Genomic DNA, 18,653 nt, shown 5'->3' on the forward strand with positions numbered 1-18,653 from the left:
ACCCCAGCCCGTAGATTTGCCTGCGTGTTGGGAAGCTGCTGCCTCTTATTGGTCCCTCAGCCCCGGCGCGGTACCCCCATCCCCGGTCATGAATAAAAGAAAGGAGCCGGAGCCTATCACAGCGCTGGGGCTCCTTCTATCCTCCCCACCGCCCCAAGTTGGGCTCTTTAACAACTTCCAAACCCTCCTCCCACCCATCCCCGAAACACCAAAAAAAAAAAAAAAGAGGCAAGGAGGGTGGGGGGTGGAAGGGGGGGAGGTAAAAAATAAAGCAGCGGTAACAAAAATAAGGGGAAAAAACTCAGCTTAAGGGGGAAAAACTCAACTCCCCCTACGCCCCCCCATCCTTAAGCCCAACCCAGCACCGAGGCAACTTTGGATGTGTCTGCTTCTCCCTGCAGTCTGGGTTACATTCCTCCGGAGCGCCCGCTCAGGCCGGTTGTGACATAGCCCGAAAACTTTCCGAGGGATTTCTGGTGGGTGATTTTTCCCCCCCCCCTCCACTCCCTCCTCTCCTTTCACCCCTCACCCCCCATCATTTCACCACCCCCCCCCCCCTCCCCACCTCGTTAACGATTATTCTGATGATGATTTTTTTTTTTTTTTTGTTCGGAGCAATGATTTCTCCCTTGTTCGTTTGGGTTTGTTTGGTTTTTGTTTTTTTTTAAAACAGCCGCCGGGGCTGGAAAACCGTCGAAAGCCTTCAAGCTTTACGGGGACCACAGAGAAGAAAAGCCGTAGATCTTTCGGCTCTCCCGGGGTTCGGGGGTGACCCCGATCCGTACGGAGCCGCTCCGCCGCCCCCCGCTATGGCAGCGCTCCCCGGGACGGTACCGCGGATGATGCGCCCGGCGCCGGGGCAAAACTACCCTCGCACCGGCTTCCCTTTAGAAGGTAGGTATACATATCTTTACGTGTGTGAGGACGACTTCAAATAGATGAATTTGGGATGGATTTGAAACCGGGGAGAGGTGAGTTGGGTGAGGATGGAGCTTAAAGAAAGGGGGGATCCGGAGCGGAGCGTCCAACTTTGGGGAGGTTGGAGCTCTTTTCTCACGCCGTGCCTTTCCTCGAGCGGCTTGTGCCGCTTTGCTCTTTATTTTTCCTCCCGTTTCAAGTAGTTAGGAGCGGGTTTTAGGCTCGCCCTTTATTACTGTGACTACTATTATCATTTTCCAAACTCAAAGAGTCCCGGCCCTATAGAGAAAGAAAGGAGGAAAGGAAGAAAGCAGGAGGAAAAAAAAAAAGGCAAGAAAACCCGATTGTTTCCAACTTCTCCCCAGGAAAATAAAAGCCAAAGCCGGAGCTTTGGGGCTGGGAACAGATGCGGTGCTTCGGCCGAGGAAAAAGGGGGGGAAATGGGAGCTGTCACCTCGAGAAGTGTCATCCACGGGGATGACATCTCCACTGCGGAGCAACCAACTTCCCCCGTCGTTTTCTTTCCCTTTGTGCGGCCGCCCGGCTTATTATTTCTGCCCAAAGCTGTGCGAGGGAATAATAACAAATTAGGAGGAAAAAAAAAAATTAAAAAAATTAAAAGAAAAAAATCAGAATTAAAGTAGGAGCCCTTTCCCCGCATTTATTAAAGAGGAGAATTTCATACAGACCGTGATCAAGTGGCGAAACTCAAAGCTGGGGAAAGCCACGCAGACTGCAAAACATACAAGCTGGGGGGATTTGCTGAAGTGCTTTTCTGTAGCAAATGAAGTAAAACAGACGGCAAGGGAAAGGATCAAAGGATTACAACAATATTTGCACAACATGACTGGGAATAATGAAAAGAGAGAGCGGGCGGCGGTTTTAGTACCTCTTGAATGTAAAATTGGCCACTCGAGTGTTATCTGTCGATAATGATATATCCAGGGAGTGCTGGCCAAGTGACTTTGAATTAGTGGTGCATGATTCTTGTTAAATCGCGAGGCAATTTCTGGAATCGACTTTTCTTTGTAAAGAGAAAATCACCCCCTCGCCCCCTCCAGCCTCGCTGCAAATTGCGCAGCTGAGTTCTTCCCTTCGTATTTTTTTTTTCTTTTAATTTTTTTTTTTCCCTCTCCCTAATTCCGAAGCCTGTGAAATCGTATTAATCTCCGAAATCTACAGCGCGAAATACCGACCCCGCAGGTGCCGCGCATCGCTGTTCCTCCGAACCCATAGAAAGAAACCCTCGAGGGGATTTCGAGAGCCTATTTCCAAAAAGTTTGGTCGCAATCAGAGAGCCCCTCATTAATTCGGAGCGCGGAGCCCCTCAGCGGGGACGCGGAGCTCCTCGTTTGGAGCGAGGAGCGCTGCGCGCTTTTGGGGAGAAGTGCGAACTTTTTTTTTCTTTTTTATCCTATTTGGCTTTGCCGTGAGGTTTTAAATCTTTTCCTCTTTCGGCTCTGGTTCAAAGTGTAGGTGTGAAATGCCCAAGGATCTGTAACCCCGAGGGGACAGAGGGGTGACGGGATGCGCGGCTCCTTCTATTTTCAACGGGAAAACTTTCCCCTACAGCGAAGGGCACCGCGGGGATACGGGATAAAAACCAATTCCAGGGATGCGAGAGGTTTTGCCCCGGTTTTAGGACACAATGGAGAGGTGCAAATCTCTGGGATGCAAACTGGAGGCGCGGGGAGGGATGCGTGGAATTTTGACGGATTTTTTTTGCCCTTTTTCACCATTTTTTCCCCCCCGTTCCCAGTGTCCACCCCGCTGGGCCAGGGCCGGGTGAATCAACTCGGAGGGGTTTTCATCAACGGGCGCCCATTACCCAACCACATCCGCCACAAGATCGTAGAGATGGCTCACCACGGGATCCGGCCCTGCGTGATTTCCAGGCAGCTCAGGGTCTCCCACGGCTGCGTTTCCAAAATCCTCTGCAGGTACCAAGAGACGGGCTCCATCCGACCCGGGGCCATCGGGGGCAGCAAGCCCAGGGTGAGTGCAATGTGGGGCCGCGTTATGGGCCCGACACGAGGTGTTAGGAAACAGCCGGGGAGGGGTCTTATTTTGGAAGGAGAGGGAGTGAATTTAGGGCTGAACGAAATGAACGGGTTTTGAGCAAAGATGGGGAGAAAACAGCGCCGGGCAGCAGGATGGGAATAAATTAACGGGGTTTTCAGCATGCAACAAGTGGCAAGCATTCGAGCATTTCCTTCGGCTCCTGTTTGCTTTAGGGTTTACACAGCCCCCCAAAAAAGCATCCCTCGCATCCCCTCCTTCCTTCCATCTCAGGTTAAACCCATCTTTGCCATCTCCTTGTCCTCCGTGCGCTTTAATTTTAAGGAGGACAAATAGAATCCACACCTGGGGGACAACACCGTATCTCTTCCCAGCTTTATTTTCCTCCTTCCCATCCCTCAAATTCAACTTTTTTTGCCCCCAAAACTAGCAGCCCGGTTTAATTTTTCAATTAAAAGGGCTTTTTCTCTCTCCCCTTCCCTCTCTCTGCTCACGCACGCACCGGTGGCCATTGACCACAAAAGCAGGTTGCGACTCCCGACGTGGAGAAGAAAATCGAGGAATACAAGAGGGAAAACCCTGGGATGTTCAGCTGGGAGATCCGGGACAGGCTGCTGAAGGATGGACACTGCGACCGCAGCACTGTGCCCTCAGGTGAGAAGGCAGCTTGGCCGTAAGGCCACCCGTGATCCCAAAAATGGGCACGGTTGTCTCCAGCATCCTCTTGCTCCTTGCTCTGCATGGGGAGGGATGCAAACCAAAGCAGTTTTTCCAAGTTATTCCAGCTCCCTGGGGACAACTGGGGGCCTCCAACCTGAGGACAGCTTGCATGGGGTAGATCCCAGAGCAGAGTCGGGGGGGACTTCAGCCCAGGTATTGCGCACTGGGGATACACAGCAGTGCTTCCATTCATCCAGGAATGCCATCGCTCAATGGAATGAAAATGATGCTATACCCCAGTGTTGAGCTGTGCTGGGGGTCTGGATGTTTTTTAGGTCCTGGTTCCTTTGGCTCAGAGTTCCTCTCTGCTGCAGAGGAGCTGAGCTTGCTCTGCAGGGCACAGATCCCCAGAAGAGGGGTCCTGGGGAGGCTGAATCCAAACTTTTGGGCCTTTCCTGGTCCCACTGAGGGTGCAAGCCAAGCGCTGGGGACATTTTCCCTGCCACAAAGCAGGTGGGAACCCTGAGATGTGCAACCCCATGAGTGGGGCCAGGTGTTTGGGAGGGGGTCCATCTTCAGGCACCCAAGTTAGCATCACTTGGGTGAACTGAGGGGTGCTTGGGTGCAGCTGGCAGAAGGAGAAGGTGTATAAAACTGGGAAAAGAGGTGCAGGTGCCCTCGATGTGAATGAGGCTCCAGCTTGGGTTTCCCCCATGCGTTCCCAGGCAGCTTATACTTGCCTTCTTGTCTTTGACTGTCTGAGGTTTAGTGAGTTCGATTAGCCGTGTGCTACGCATCAAATTCGGGAAGAAAGAGGAAGAGGAGGACTGCGACAAGAAGGAGGAAGACGGGGAGAAGAAGGCCAAGCACAGCATAGATGGCATCCTGGGCGACAAAGGTAGAGGCGGCCACGCGTGCCCCAGGTTGGATTGGGGGAACATTTAAGATAGGGGGAACCTTTGGGAGCACAGCCCACCACTTTTAGATGGAGAATAAGAAAAGGATTGGCTGCAGAGCCTTACAGTTGTCCTTTCCAAGTAGGACTGATGGCAGAGCCAAGGTGTGATGCTGCTGGGGCTGCTGGTACCCAGCCTTTGGGGTTGTGATGTTTTCTCATCCCCGCGTGGAAGAGTTGTCGGTGTTTTGCTCGCGGCCGCTCCAGATCAATTATTTATAAAGGGAGATGACTGAGGGGAGGCATCTCTGATTCCTAAATGAATTTGTTAAACAGATTTCTCTCCTGCTCTCTAAGTGGTCCCCTGAAACTCTGGCTGACAGTTGACCGATTTGGCCAATCAATATCAATTAGAGAGCACGGGATGCGCGCTGCTGTGGGGCTGCAGTGAGAGCCACCAGCACCGGGCTCGGGGGGAAATAATAAATAGGCAAATAATAAATAGGGATAATAAAGCTGGGGCTGCTGGTGGAAAGCTTGAGGGCAGCTCGGTGAGGGGGGACCCGGTGACACTGCACTTGTCTCTCATTGCGGGGGGAGGGGGGGGGGATGCGAGTTTTTCAAGCTCGTGGTGCTTTGGAAAAGTCATTTTGGGAAGCTGGATGGGGGAGATGATTCCTCAGCCTTCAAAAAGAAAAAAAGAAAAGAAAAAAAAAAAAAAAAAAAAAAAGAAGGGAAACCGGTATTTTTAGCGAAAATAATTGAAGTTTGGCAGTGAGGGTGTGTGAAAGCAGGGGGGAAGTTTGAGGGACGGGAGGGAGGTATTGCTTTAGGCACGGAATGATTTCGTCGCGTCCAAGAGCTCAGCGCTTTTTGGGGGAGGAAAGCGGGAATTACGAAGTCCCGTAGAAAAGCCTTTCGAATGAAGGTTTTGCTGTTTATTTTTCCCCCCGAATTGATGGCAAAATGGCGATGGTGAGACCGGCTTGCACGGCTTGGGGGCCGGTTTGCCATATCGGCAAAGGAGCTCCCACAAAGTTTCCCACTAGGCTGCAAAGTTTTCCCCAATTCGGGACAATGCGGGGGAATATTGAAGTGCGGGGAATTTGGGGCAGAGAAAAGCTTCTCCGTGTCACCATCAAACGTTTAAATGAAGGTGCACAAAAGGGGGTTCTTTAAGGATCCGATCTCTCTCTCCCTTTCTCTCTCTCTCCCTTTTTTTTTTTTTTTTTTTTTTTTTTCCAACCTTGAAGATGAACTTCACTTACAAAGACCTTCGAGTCTATTGAAGCTTTATAAGCAAAAGATTCCCGGCCACAAAAGCAAACAGTGGAAGGAAAAAAAGAAAAAGGGGGGTGGGGGGTGGGGGGGAAGAAAGGGGAAAAAAAGAAGGGGAAAAACCCTAGGCTGCCTTAAAAATGGAGTAAAGGGATGGGGGAGGGAGGGCTTCTCTATTCTCATTCAAAATTCTGCAAGGAGGAGAAAAAGTTCGGACAAAGGGCCAAGGAAGGGAAGAAAGGGAGATAAATTATTCAAAACTCCCTGCTGTTAGATAGTTTTGTAATATTATAGGACCGTCTGTTGGAAAAAAGGCGAGCCGTTGGACGTTGCAAAATGTTGCTTGTGATTTGGAAATAGGCGATGCTCATTTGCAAATCGGAGCCCATTGTGTGGAGGGGGAAAAACTGCCCCCGCGTCACCGCGCGATGCGTTGGGTTTCATTTCGGAGAGATGGTTTTTCTCCGGGTCGCATCGCTGGGAAAAGTAATGATTTTTACACGTCGAGATCGTTTCTTTTTAGTTATTTTCTTGAGTTTGTTTTCTGTCGGGGAAAAAAAAAAAATCAAAACGAACCGCGGGTTCTTTGCGGAACCCGCTTTGAATCGAGCGCTAATTTGGGGCTGATTCCCTTTTGCCGCAGCCCTCGGAGCGCCCAATCCCGGAGATAAATCATTATTGATGGGCTGCTGGGCTCCCGTTCGTTTTATTTTCTCCTTCTTCTGCGTGGATTTGGGGGAAAAAACTCTAAAAAAGCTTTAGTTATGCGGAGCTGCCGAAACAGCGGGCAGCGGTGAAGCCGGGTGCGGGGCTGTCAGAGCAATTAAAAAATACCACCAATAATAACAACAGCCATCAATACTGAGAAAAGTTTCTAAACAGCCCCAATTAAGATAATTAATGAGCGGTCAGTTTGTAAAGCGTTCCGAGGCGGTGTTTTGCTGTTTCTTTTAGAGCCGCGAATCGCGATGCCCCTTAGAGATCAATTCCCATTGACCCTGCGAAGTTTGATATTAAATTTATATATATATATATATATAAAAGCATTCCTGGCACTCGTTCCCAGCTCTGCGTTGGGTGTTTGTATTCCTCGCTTTATTTTTCCTATTTATTTCCCCCCCACCTCCCCTTTTTTTTTTTTTTTTTTTTTTTAAGGGTATTTTCATGATGATTGCGGACGGAGGGGGGGGGGGAAGGGAGAAAAAGGAGAGGGGGAAACTTTGTTTTGGCCTTTTTCCTCCTGCCAAACGCCTTTGCTCCATTTGCGGGTTCTCCTCGCGGGGAGCCGGAGGAAGACAGCCCTAAATGCTCTCTCTTTTTAAGTGTTAAAGAAAGCTTCCACCCTGCGCCTGTTTCTTTCTATCGTCTGCTTGGCATTTAATAATGTTAAGACTTATTAGAGCTGGTAATGAAAACTGTGGCTGTTGAATAGGGAGCTGTGTTGGAGAAGGGTGTAATAGCTCCAAGGCATGCTAAGAAATGTATTTATCCCCAATCAGTACTCACTCTCTGAGTTCCCAGCACAAACGTTAAGTTGAAGGGTTTTAAGGCAGATTAAATTGAGCCTTTATTTCTTTGCACTTTCATCTTTAAACGGCTCACTCCAGCTAGCCCTGGGCATATATTCATGAGGCTTCACTTTATTTTTTATTTATTTATTTTTATTATTATTATTATTTTTTTATTTTTATCCTTGTTAAGAGCGAGTTGTTATTATTTTTGTTGTTGTTGTTATTTATTGTGAGTGTTTGGGGTTTATTAGGGTGGGTGATGGGCTGCTTTGGTTCACCCCACACCCGGAGATGCGATATGGAATCGTGGGGGTGAATGGAGAAACGGAACCCGCCCCCCCCCCCTTCCCCAAATGTAACGGGGTGCTGAGGATGGTGCCCACACTTCAGGCGAGGTCTCGTATTAATTACAAGCAGATGTGGGGCGGTGGGTGATGGGGAAGGCATGGCAGGAGGGGGATGAGCTTCAGCAGAGGAATGACCCCCCCTCCGTGTCACCCTATGGCCACGGGTGTCCCATTCGGGGCTGCTGTGCTGAAACAGAGCGGGGATGGATGCAGGGTTTGGGATCAGAGCGGCGGGGCCGGACAGGTGGCTTTGCGTTATTACGCATTATTTATCACTTTATTTATTTTTGTTGTCGTTGTTTCTTTTAATTATTGTTTATATATTTTTTTAATCGCTTATCGCGGTGTTGTTTTGATGACTTCAATCTTTTTCTTGGTTTTTATTATTTATTTACGACTCATGACTGTTTCGCATCCCCCCCCCCCAATCCCTCCCGTTCCTTTATTTCCGTGCTCCTCTTTATGGCGCACGGGGCACCAATGGTTGCACCGCTGTGTTTCTCACACACCCCCCCCCCCCCCCCATGGAAATGATACGCGGGGTTGGGATGGGAAACCCGGTTGGAAGAGATGGATACAGAGCAGCATTTAATTGTATTGGGGTTTTGGAAGCGTGAACAGGTGTGACCATCCCATATCCCCCCCCTCCCCGCCCCGAGGTGGTAATGATTTAATGTGATAGCAGTCCCTGGTGTAGAGTTTAGGGTTTTTTCTTTTCTTGGGGGGGGAGGGAGGCTGTTCGGGTCCTGCCAAATTTAATTAAATTCGGGGGAGTGGATATGGGAAAAATAAAGGGGAAGGGGGGGGGATCAACCCCTCGCTGCCACACCTGGGAAGTGGCTTTGTCCCTAAGAGCCGGGGGGGGGAGGGGGGGAGCGGGGGGTTTCAGGTCCATTTATCAGCAAACAATCTGCATCGGTGTAAAACCAACAAGAGCTTTCTCTGTCAATGTATGTTTAGGGGGGAAATGGGGGGGAACAGACACTTCATCAAATCAAGGGATTACGAAAGGTTGGCAATCTAATCAAACAGAGACCAGGCGGGATTTGTGAGTGTTGCGAGTGGGATCAGCTCTAATAATGGGGGGCAGGAAAGAGATAGGGTAGTGTCAAGCAATTCATTGGCTTTAGGCTCAGTTATTCTGTGCATATTTCAGGGAGAGAGAGAGAGAGAGAGGAGAGGAGAGAGGGGAGGGAAAAGGGAAAAAAAAAATACAGGGAGAGGGAGAAGGGAGGGGGGGTTGGATGTGAGCACACACGGAGCTTACATGTCACAAAAAAAGCTGAGACAAATGAGGTACAACAATAAACACAGATAACAATTACAAAGGCAAACAGTGGCTTTTGGGAACAAGTAGCTGCAGAACCTGGTCTACATAAACAAAGTAGGCAAATGTTTGCAAGATAAACTCCTTCCTAAATCGAGTGTGACGGGAAGGAGAGAAGAGAGGAGGAGAGATAAGGTTGGAGGGGGGAATGAACGAGTATAATCTAATAGAAGGCGTCTTAAAAAACAAACTTAAGACAAGGATGCGGGGAGAGAGGTTCAATTATACAGTGGGAAGTGAAATAATATAAGGGAGATGTTTGTGATCCAGGGGTTGTTTGGGTTTTGTGCGTCCCCTCCCCTTCTTTTTGGCGCTGGGTGGGGAGAAGAATGGGTTGAATTGTAGAAAAAGGGCAAAGAAAAAGGGGAATGCGGGTACGGGGAAGCGAGGGGGGGGTTCGGCTCAGCAGGAAGGGGAAGGAAATACAAGGCAGCCATAATAATCTCTAATTTGAAGGTGAATGGTAGATTACGTGATAGGCTGGGAGGGATAGGAAGCGGCTATGGGGGGAGATGGATGCCGTGATAGAGGAGGGCAGGAAGGAAGCTGGAAGGTATATATTTCTAATCCCGGGCTTTTGGTGGTAATTGGGGTAGGAGGGATGGAGCGGGGAGGCTGCAGGGCAGATGTGCCATCCAGGTGTGCTTCCCCCAAAAAAAAAGATGCTCCCGAAGCCTGAATAATTTTCAGAAGGAGTTGAAGGCGGTGTTGGGGTTTATTCTCTGTTTTCTATCTGGATCTCGGTAAATGAGAATTGTATATAAGAGGGGAGAGACGTGTCTGCAGTGTGGTTAAAGGAATTAGATATTTACCAGTTTGAAATAAGCCTGGTTTAAAAAAAAAAAAAAAAAAAAAAAAAGGGAGAGAGACACTGAAAAGATGAGACGGGAGAACACTTCAAACGAATTCATCATCTGGAGTGGTGAAGGGGAGATTTAGAGACAGTATTGGGAAGTTATTTAGATATTAATAACATATTTTCCTGAGGCGTCAGGAGTGCCTCCATACGCACTTTTTTCTCGCAGCTATTTGGCTGGGTGAAATATGGGAGACCCAAATGTTGGGAAGAGATAACACAATCAGCCTAGCCCTGGTCCTGTGACTGCATCATAGCATTAAACCCGGATTAACCTCCCCTTTCTCCCCCTCCTCCATTCCAGCCCCCCTCCCCAACACCCCCACTCGTACCCCCCCGAGAAGCTTTCCAAATTTTTCAGGGGAATTTACATGGCAGGATTTTAAAGCACATATAACACTAGCCTTAAAGCTGTAAGGTACTTACTCGAGCATTAGGGTAAGGCGGGGGGGAAGCATCTTTCTGAAAATTACGTTTCCTACAAAAGAAAGAAGCAAATAAGGGACCCTCTTAAGACCTGGGCTTTGGAGATATTATATATTTATAGAGACTATTCTTAAATAAAAAAAAAAAAAAAAAAAAAGCAGTCCATTTCTATCAGCTGCCACATAAACTCTTCTCTCCACCAATGGCCTTTAAATATATTTTTTTTCCTTTTTTTTCCCCTTCTTCTTTTATTTAAGCTGAACTTCAGCCCGGTTTGGGCTCTTCCATTTTTCTTTCTTTTTATTATTCTTATTTTTTAGTTTTCCTTTTTTTTGTTTTTGTTTTTGTTTTGGAGGAATGTGGGCGAGAAGATGCTGGCAGCTGCAGGGAATGGGGACAGCGATGGGGACGCGGCTCCGAGCTGCCGGCCGGGCCTTGGTGGCACCGATCCCCTTCCACTGTGTGCTCAGAGGGGGGGTCCTTTAAGGGGAGGGGGGGTTACCTCTCATCCCATCCATCCCAAACCGGTCCAGAATAAGAATTAAAGCACCACCGAAGCGCAGGTGCGGTTGAGCAGCTCGGTTCGGGATGGGGATGCGGTGGAACCAGGATGGAGATCTGCTGAATCCCCCAACCCCCCAAAAATCATCCTCATCTTCGTCCCCATCCTCATCCTCGGCTCATCCCGCCCCGGGGCTGGCGTTGAGCTGGCCACAAAAGAAACGAGTTGTCAGTTAATGCCTGGTTATAAAGACATTTGTCACCGGGAGTTGGGGAAAAACGGGGAAGGGACGGGGTTGGATTTGGGGTTTTTCAGGCAGAACGGGGCTCATGGAGAAGGGTCGGGGCTGCGCAGAGGGAGGGGAGAAGAGAAAAAGTAGGTGAGGAAAAGTAGAGGCAGCTTGAGGAAATTGAGAAGCTTATAGTCTTTGATCCTTGGATGCTTTTCCTTATCAGAAACATTTGTGGTGACACCGGTACAAAGGAAGTTCATCATATTACAGACTGTTCGGGCTGCTCGCAGGAATCACTGTCTATTAATTAGCAGGCGCTCTGTCTTGTGGGACATAGGAGATCTGAGGCTGCACATTACTTGCTTGGATGGCTCTGGGTCCTGTGATGAATTGTCGCAAAGGCTCTGTAGGGTCTGCGGAGGGAGGGGGGGGGACCCTGGGCTCGTTTCTGAGCTGTATGGCAGTGCTATAAGGGAAGGGTCCCCCAGCTCCGTGCTGCGCATAGGACAGCTGAGCTCATCCCTTCTGTGCGGCTGTGCCCGAGGTTTGGGGTTTGGGGTGAGGAAGAGGAGCAAAGCGCTTGTTTTTGGTTTTTCGTTTTCTTTCTTTTTTCTTTTTTCTTTTCTTTTTTTTTTTTCTTCTTTTCTTTTTTAGTAATTATATATTAATGCTGATAAGAACTAATTTTCACCTGTCGGGACTTCCTGGAGATGGAAATAGGGGGTTTCCCTTCATACAACAGCAGGACTCAAGGGATGCTCCTGGCTCACCTCCACCTGCCCGAGAAACGCAGTCAAGGGCTTTAAAAAAAAAAAAATAACTAAAATAAAAAGGCTTTTACATTTTTATTTTTTTCTTTTGAGGAGGCGGGGGGGAATAATTGGCATTCAAAGAGAGGGTCGCGTTTCCTAGAGAGGGAGGAATGGAAAACCCTCAGGGCGGCTTGGGGTCGCGGTGTGAGGGTGACACGGAAGGCACGAAGGGATGCTCCGAGGTGCGAGGGGGGAGATCCGATCCCTTTGCCCCCCGCCCCCGAGGCTCTCTGGAAGGCAGAGGAAGCCCTTCTTGGTTTTCCCTCTTTTCTGGGCTTTTTTTTTTTTTTTTTTTTTCCCTTTTGCTTGTTGTTGCTGTTGCTAAAATTGGAAGGAAGCACTTTGCCTGACCCTAAAAGAGTGGGGTTGGGGGCACGGCTGTTTGCAAGGCTCTCTCTCGGAGTAGGTGGGGAGGGAAGGAAAGAGGGGGGGGGGGGGGGGGACGGGGACGGGACACAAACACACCCGGCAGCCTTCAGCCTTCAGTGGCTTCTTTGTCCCGAGCCCCTAAAGATCGAGGATCAAAGTGACCCTTTAAACGGGGGAGAGAGGAGGGGGAGCTGCGATGCTGCGTCCCCGCGGAGAGGCGGCTGTCCCCAAAGTGTGTGTGTGCGTATGATGGGGTGACATCCCATCGGACAGCCCATACAGCCCTCCTTGGGGGCTGCCACCCCCCCGCTGTATCGCTGTAGGGACCCGGACAGGGCGTTTAGGCAGCGATGCTGTCCCGTTTTATCGAGGGGGAGGGTCCTAAAAAATGTAATTTTCCTTTCTTTCGAGGGAACGGAGAAGGGAAGGATATGGGGACCTACCCCAACCCGCTGCCGTTTCCATTCTCACCCAAACCTCGAACGGAGGCAAAAGTCCGAAGCCACCGCAATTCTGTCATTTATTTATTTTCCCCGTTCCCATTATGGGGACGAATCGATTTGCATATTTATTGGGAATTAAAGGAGAGGGGAAAGTTGAGGCTGGACGAGAAGAGCTTTTCGAGCAACTTCAGGCGCTCGGGCTATTTTTCGCCTCGCCTGAAGTTAACAGAAGTAGCCTTAAATCCCATAAAGCTCATTTCGAACTGTGGGGTTTGGGTCCCATCAGTCCCAGGCCGGCTCTTTAATACAGCCCACGGTTGTTTTATTTTGCATTTCGAAGTATAGAAGCGTCTCTAAAAGGAGAGGTTGAACGTACAAAGGACACTTCGATGTCGAGGGATATTCAGGGAACAGTCATGTTTAAATTCCCTACAATTGTTTCCAGCACATTTGATTGCTCGGAAAGAGAAAGAAACATTGACATGAATAGGAATGGGGGGTGGAAGGGGGGGGGGGACGACGGGATTAATAGCCCCCAACCTTTGTATGGTGTAAATTATCCGAGAGAGGGCAGATAGCCGGAGCTGCTGGTGATTGTAAGGGTCCATATAGACGGCCACGCAGTTAGGGAAAGCCGGTATTATTTTTAATAGGGATTCCTTATTTAGGAACTTAATTCTTTTCAATTCTTCCCTCCTTTCCCCCCCCCCCCCCCCCCCCCCCCCCCCCCATTTCTCGAGGAGCGTTTGATGCTAAATAGCAGCAAATTGAGCTATTTGAAGCCTCATTTATATATATATATATATAGATATAGATGGAGAATGTGAATGTTTGGTTTATACCTCGTTGCTCTGCTGCTTTTTTTCCTGGAGTTTTCCCCTTAATCTCCATCCAGCCACAATCCAACCCTTGTGCGCGCGGCTCGCAGCGGGTAAACTGCGATTTCCACTCTTGGAACTGAAAAGGAGGAGAAAAGTTTGGGCGTTTGACAAATGCTTTCCTTTAAAAGCAAAATATCCCACTCCTCTCTACCTCCTGTTCAGCGGAGGGAAGGACGGCGCAACCCCAGATTAAGATACATCTAAAAGACGAGGAGATGGAGTTAAATCCAAGCGACGTTCGGGGGGGGGGGGGGTTGGAATTATATATTTATACTGGCAAAGCTTCTCGAGAGAAAATGGGCAGAGGTGAATAGTGCAGAGATGGACAATCTTCCCCCATTAGTGCTCGGCAGCAAAGCTCTGTGAAGGAGAAAACAGAGCGCTTGTTGCTGGTTATAACATCGCTTCAGCGCTGTACTTAGCATCTGCCTTGGCTTTCCACTTCGGTTGCAAAGAATCAAAGCTCCCCAACGAAGGAAACCCCCCCCCCGGTTGGGTTCCCACCCGATTTTCAAACCCCCCCCCCCCTCCCACCCCCCGCGATGTTCTCCGTCGGGAAGGGAAAAAAGCAGAGCCGAACCCCGGCTGCTGTGACTTCGTGACTTTTCTCTCCGATTTTAGGCAGAATTGGATCTTTTTAACTCTTTTACCCCCTCTCCCCCTCCTCTCCATCCTTTTATGACGGTATTTTTTCTCACTCTGTTTTCTCCCCTTAACCTCCTCTTTTTTTTTCTCCCTCTCTCTCTCTGTCCGCCTTTCATTTGAAGCGAGGCTTTACAGCTTGCTACACTTTCTAAGTGCATCAATGGCCACTTTAGAAATACAAACAACTTTTAAAGATAAAATAACCAAACCAGAATGGGACTTTCAATGGGGGAATAGTTGTTGTCCTTTACCATGGAGTGTGCAGCCGCCTCTGCCTAATCCAGCTTTCATTTTCACCGACAAATGCCAAGAATCTATATCTGTCTCCCAACCCCTCGGGAGCTTGATTACACGACAAAAGGCTGCCATTATCCGCAGGAGAAAACAGGGAGGGGACACGGGGGCTCGGGCCTCTGAGGATGAGGGCATCTCCAAACTATTGACTTAGTGGATGAAGTCAAGAGCAAACACGCTGAGATCTAAAGGGGGGAAGGCAGGGGGCGGGGGGAGAAGGAACGGAGGAAAAGGAGCAGCAGAAAGTCCTTGGAAGTAGCGGGGAAATCAGGCGTTTGGGGGAAATCAGGCGTTTGGGGGAAATCAGCCCTTTGGGGGAAATCAGCTCTTTAGGGGAAATCAGCTCTTTGGGGGAAATCAGCTCTTTAGGGGAAATCAGCCCTTTGGGGGAAATCAGCCCTTTGGGGAAAGTTTTTTTCTCCCCGTCCCCGAGCAGGTTAGCTTAGGAAACCTCTCCGATTCCCGATGATTTTTTTCTCCCTTTGCTCATCCCCTCGTTTCCTCTCGGGGAGGTTGATTTTTCAGCCTCCCTCATTTCTGTTTCCCCCCCCCCCCCCCTTCCACGCGGGGAGTTTGGGTCTTTTCCCCACCGAACAGAAGGGGAGAGAAACCCAACTTCGAGGATGCTGAAGCGGCTGGACTCCTCTTTTCCCCATTAAACCGGGGACAAACCGGGTCAAGGTCGAGCTCCGAGGGTTGGGAATGGAAATGGGAACGGCTCGAAACCCACCCGCGGAGCCCTGGAAGGAGAAGTCACTCCGAGCCGACTCTTTTTAGGTTTAAGTCGCTGCGTTTTGCATGACTGCCTCATTAACCACCGCTGTGCGGGGATTTGCGGGCCGGGCTCATCCCGGTCCGTCGTGGACAAAAGTTATTTCAACCCTATCTGTAATTTATCTGGGTCACCTAGGGAGAAATCCTCCGGGCGAGGAGAGTCCTAGGAGCGGCACCAAAGGAGTCCCACAGCCCTTAATTACTCTTTAATCAACCTAACGCTGTGGTCCCTTTTAAGAGCTGCCTTTGGTGCAAGGGCTGCGTTTAAACATCTGCTTTCTGGCCGGGTTTGGGGAGCCAAAAACCTGTGCGAGCTTAAGGGATTTAAAGGTGTGAGCTGTGTGTATGGAGCTGGGCCCTAGGAGAGTCCCTTTAGCTGCAGCCACAGAAGAATTAAACAAAGGGAGAGGGCGGTGGGGGTAACCTGGAGGCTCCCATTTAAACTACAAAAGCACCCAGGGAGCTTAAATTCACCTTTTAGGCGAATTTATCACCGCGGGTGGAGGAGAGGGGATGCTCCAGGGTCCCATCTCCAAGCTGAGCAGCTCAGCTTCAAATCTAGCCTGGCTTTTTGGGGTTTCCTCTTTGCAGAAACACCCAGCTGTTTTTTTTTTTTTTTTTCCTTGTCCGTATTGCTTTCCCCCCCCCCTTTTTATTTTTGCTTTCCCCTTATATAGAAAAACCCCGGGGATGTGCTGAGCTGGGCTCCCAGCTTTCCTCCCTGATTCTTTTCCTCTCAGCTTGGGTTTGGGGAAAGCTGCACGGGATCCCCTCTCTTTGCGGTCCTGCGGACACTTCGGTGTCTGGCATGGAAAGAGCAGCTGCTCGGAGAGAGAATAAGTCTTAGAAGAAAGAGAAATCCTCGTAATCTTGGGACGTATATAATCTACGTCGCCCTGAATCCCAAAAGGCAGCGGGCCCGTCTCTCTGATTTATTTTTATGCTAGCCTAGTTTGCATCCCAAAGAAGTAAACTGCTATTTTTAACCACTGGTTTAAAGCTTAATTAAAAGCCCCTAAACTGATTGTTTTGAAAATTGATTTAGAGGAATTGCCCCAGGGCTGAGACGCTATCTAAGCCAAGTTGCAGTCCCAGAGCTCGCAGTGGTGTCTGAATCGTTAACCCCGCAGAGCCGGGAGTCTCCGGGGCTGGATGACACATGGGCTGGCCTGGCTCTCCTTGCACCCTCTGCAAAGAAAGGTCCTTTGTTAGCCCCGGCTACTGGTTTGCTCGGGTGGATCTCCGCTGGTTTCCTGGCGTTCCGAGGTTTAATTGAATTAAGGCGAGCTCGGAGATGCTGGTGACACCGGGACGGGAGAGCTCTGCCTTTCATCTGCTGGAAGGGAATGTGGCTGGATCGGGGGACGTGGAATTTGGGGACGGGATCTCGCCGTTCGATCGAAGGGAGATTTACCTGCTTAAAAAAAAAAAAAAAAAAAACAACCAACCAAAACCAACCGGGTGGGAGATGGAAGTTGGTTGAAGGCAGGGAGGGCTGCGGAAGGGAAGTGGCATTTCGGCCCCTTAATTAGATGTAAACAAGAATAGGGACGGGGCTCCGTGGTCAGACAACTTGATTGTTAAGGGATTAACACCTAAGTAAACCAATAAAGGCTCTGCGGGGCTGGGGAAGGGCTGCGGGCCAGGCAAGCCCGGCACACTCATGGGATCCCCCCCCGCACCACCCACCCCAAAACGACCCTCTCCGCCCTGCCAGCCACTTTAGGAGCCCGGTTTTAAGGTTATTAGCCAAGGCTTGAGTTATTTTTTGCTGTCTGTGCAACTTGGAAAGCCTCCCTCGGGACGCTTCAAGGTGAGCAGCTTCTCATTAACGGCACCCATCGCTCTAATTAATCAGGTGAACAAATGAACGGGAAGGGAGTACCCAGGCACGGGACTGAACCTCTCCCGTGCATCCACACGTAAATAGGACGGTCCATTTTGCACTGCAGCTTCCTTGAACCCTTTTAGTCTCTCTGGCCCTCCTTGGTAATAATTACATAGAAATCCTTCAAAGCCAGCTCGAGCGAAACACTCCTGGGCGTAGCTCGCCAGGTTGGTCTCCAACCGGGCTTTTGTGGTGGTTTCTTTTCCCCTCGGTTGGTATTTTCCCCCCTCCCCTCTCGCTCCGGCCACGCTTTGAGTAGATGGAGGAGTTTAACCTTTGGAAAATCAGGTCTGGCCTTAAGTGATGCGGTACCTGTAAGCCTCATTTCCATGGCTTTCTTGCCGGTGCGGATTTAGGTTTGAGAGAGGTACCTGAAAGGCTCAGAGTCAAACTGAGTTCAATAACTTTGCTCCGTTTTGTTTTCCTCCATCTCCTCAGCTTCCAGTGGGCTCTTTGCTCGGCTGGCAGGGCTAATATCGGAGCACTCTAGGGTGTGAGTATTTCTTCCTCCTGATTGCAAATAACCGAAAGATTAGCACCAGCAGCTGTTTGGAATTGGAACAATGGAGAGACCTAGGAAGTGGAGAAATTGAAAAAGGAGAACCCCCCCCTCCCTTTCCCTCCTAATCACCCAGCTCAAAGTTCACGAAGTCAGACTGCATGACTTAACATGACCTCCACCTCGGCTTCACAGGGCTGTTTACTTATATGAAGGTTGATGGGGGGAGAGACAAAAAGGGAAAGGGGGGGGAGGAAAAGGAAAATAGCCGGGCGTTTAATGCAATTTCCAATAGAAATGAGAGGTTATTATGGCTCCGTTTGGTCTCTCTGCGCGCTGCAACCCCTTGCCCTGTGGGATATGTTTAGGGCAGACCCTCTCCTTGCCCCTCAAAAGGTGAATTACCTCTTTCCTTTAGCTAGGGAGGGGTGGGTGCGGGTCTCTATCCGCCCCGGGTACCCATAGCTCTGTGCTGGGCTATGGGGCTGAGGAAAGGGTTCAGCTTTTGGGGCAGGGATTTGGGGTTTCTGCTGGTCCTGCGCCGGCTGGTGAAGTGTGAGAGCGGCTGAGCTGTCAGGCGAGGTTTGAATGGGATCTCCTAATGGATTTGACTCGGAAATCTCGACTTGACCAGTTTTTTCCTCTTTAAAACAAACTCATTAAACTTGTCAACACTCATTAGGGCCTTAAAACGCTGAACTGGAGTCACTGGGGAGAGCGGTTGGTGGGGGGCTGCCTTGGGATAGGAGGTGGAGAAGGGGGCAAAGCAGCAGCTCCTCCGAGCTTGCGGGGATTTGCGGGGAGGGAAAAGGGGAAAAGAACCCCCTGCCGGCAAAATAAACGCCTTAAAAGAGAAATCAAGGGGGGAGAGAGGGAACCGGCACGGGGATGGGGCCGGACTTTGCGTTGGTGCTTGGAAATAGGGGAAATCTCCGTGTTTTCATCCCCCCCCCCTCCCAGCTGTGGGCTTGCCTACAAAGGACGGGGCGGGCGGTTCGGTATTCCCCGAAGAAATCATCGCTCACCGCGATTTGAGCTTTATTTTGGGGGGTGGGGGGTTGGAGGGGGGGGGGTCGT

The 18,653-nt window shown here is 49.9% G+C and overlaps 1 protein-coding gene across 1 annotated transcript in view; it reads left to right on the forward strand.

Annotated features, from left to right (window-relative positions):
* Positions 1-809: 809 nt before the first annotated feature.
* PAX7 (paired box 7) overlaps positions 810-18,653 on the forward strand; it is an 85,852-nt gene continuing 68,008 nt past the window's right edge. The window contains 4 exon segments of the mRNA NM_001303185.1: positions 810-894; positions 2,678-2,913; positions 3,462-3,591; positions 4,367-4,495. Of these exon segments, the coding sequence (NP_001290114.1) occupies positions 810-894; positions 2,678-2,913; positions 3,462-3,591; positions 4,367-4,495 (580 nt within the window).

The sequence above is a fragment of the Meleagris gallopavo genome, chromosome 23 (genome assembly GCF_905368555.1).
Source record: "Meleagris gallopavo chromosome 23, MGAL_WU_HG_1.1, whole genome shotgun sequence".
Taxonomy (NCBI): Eukaryota; Metazoa; Chordata; class Aves; order Galliformes; family Phasianidae; genus Meleagris; species Meleagris gallopavo.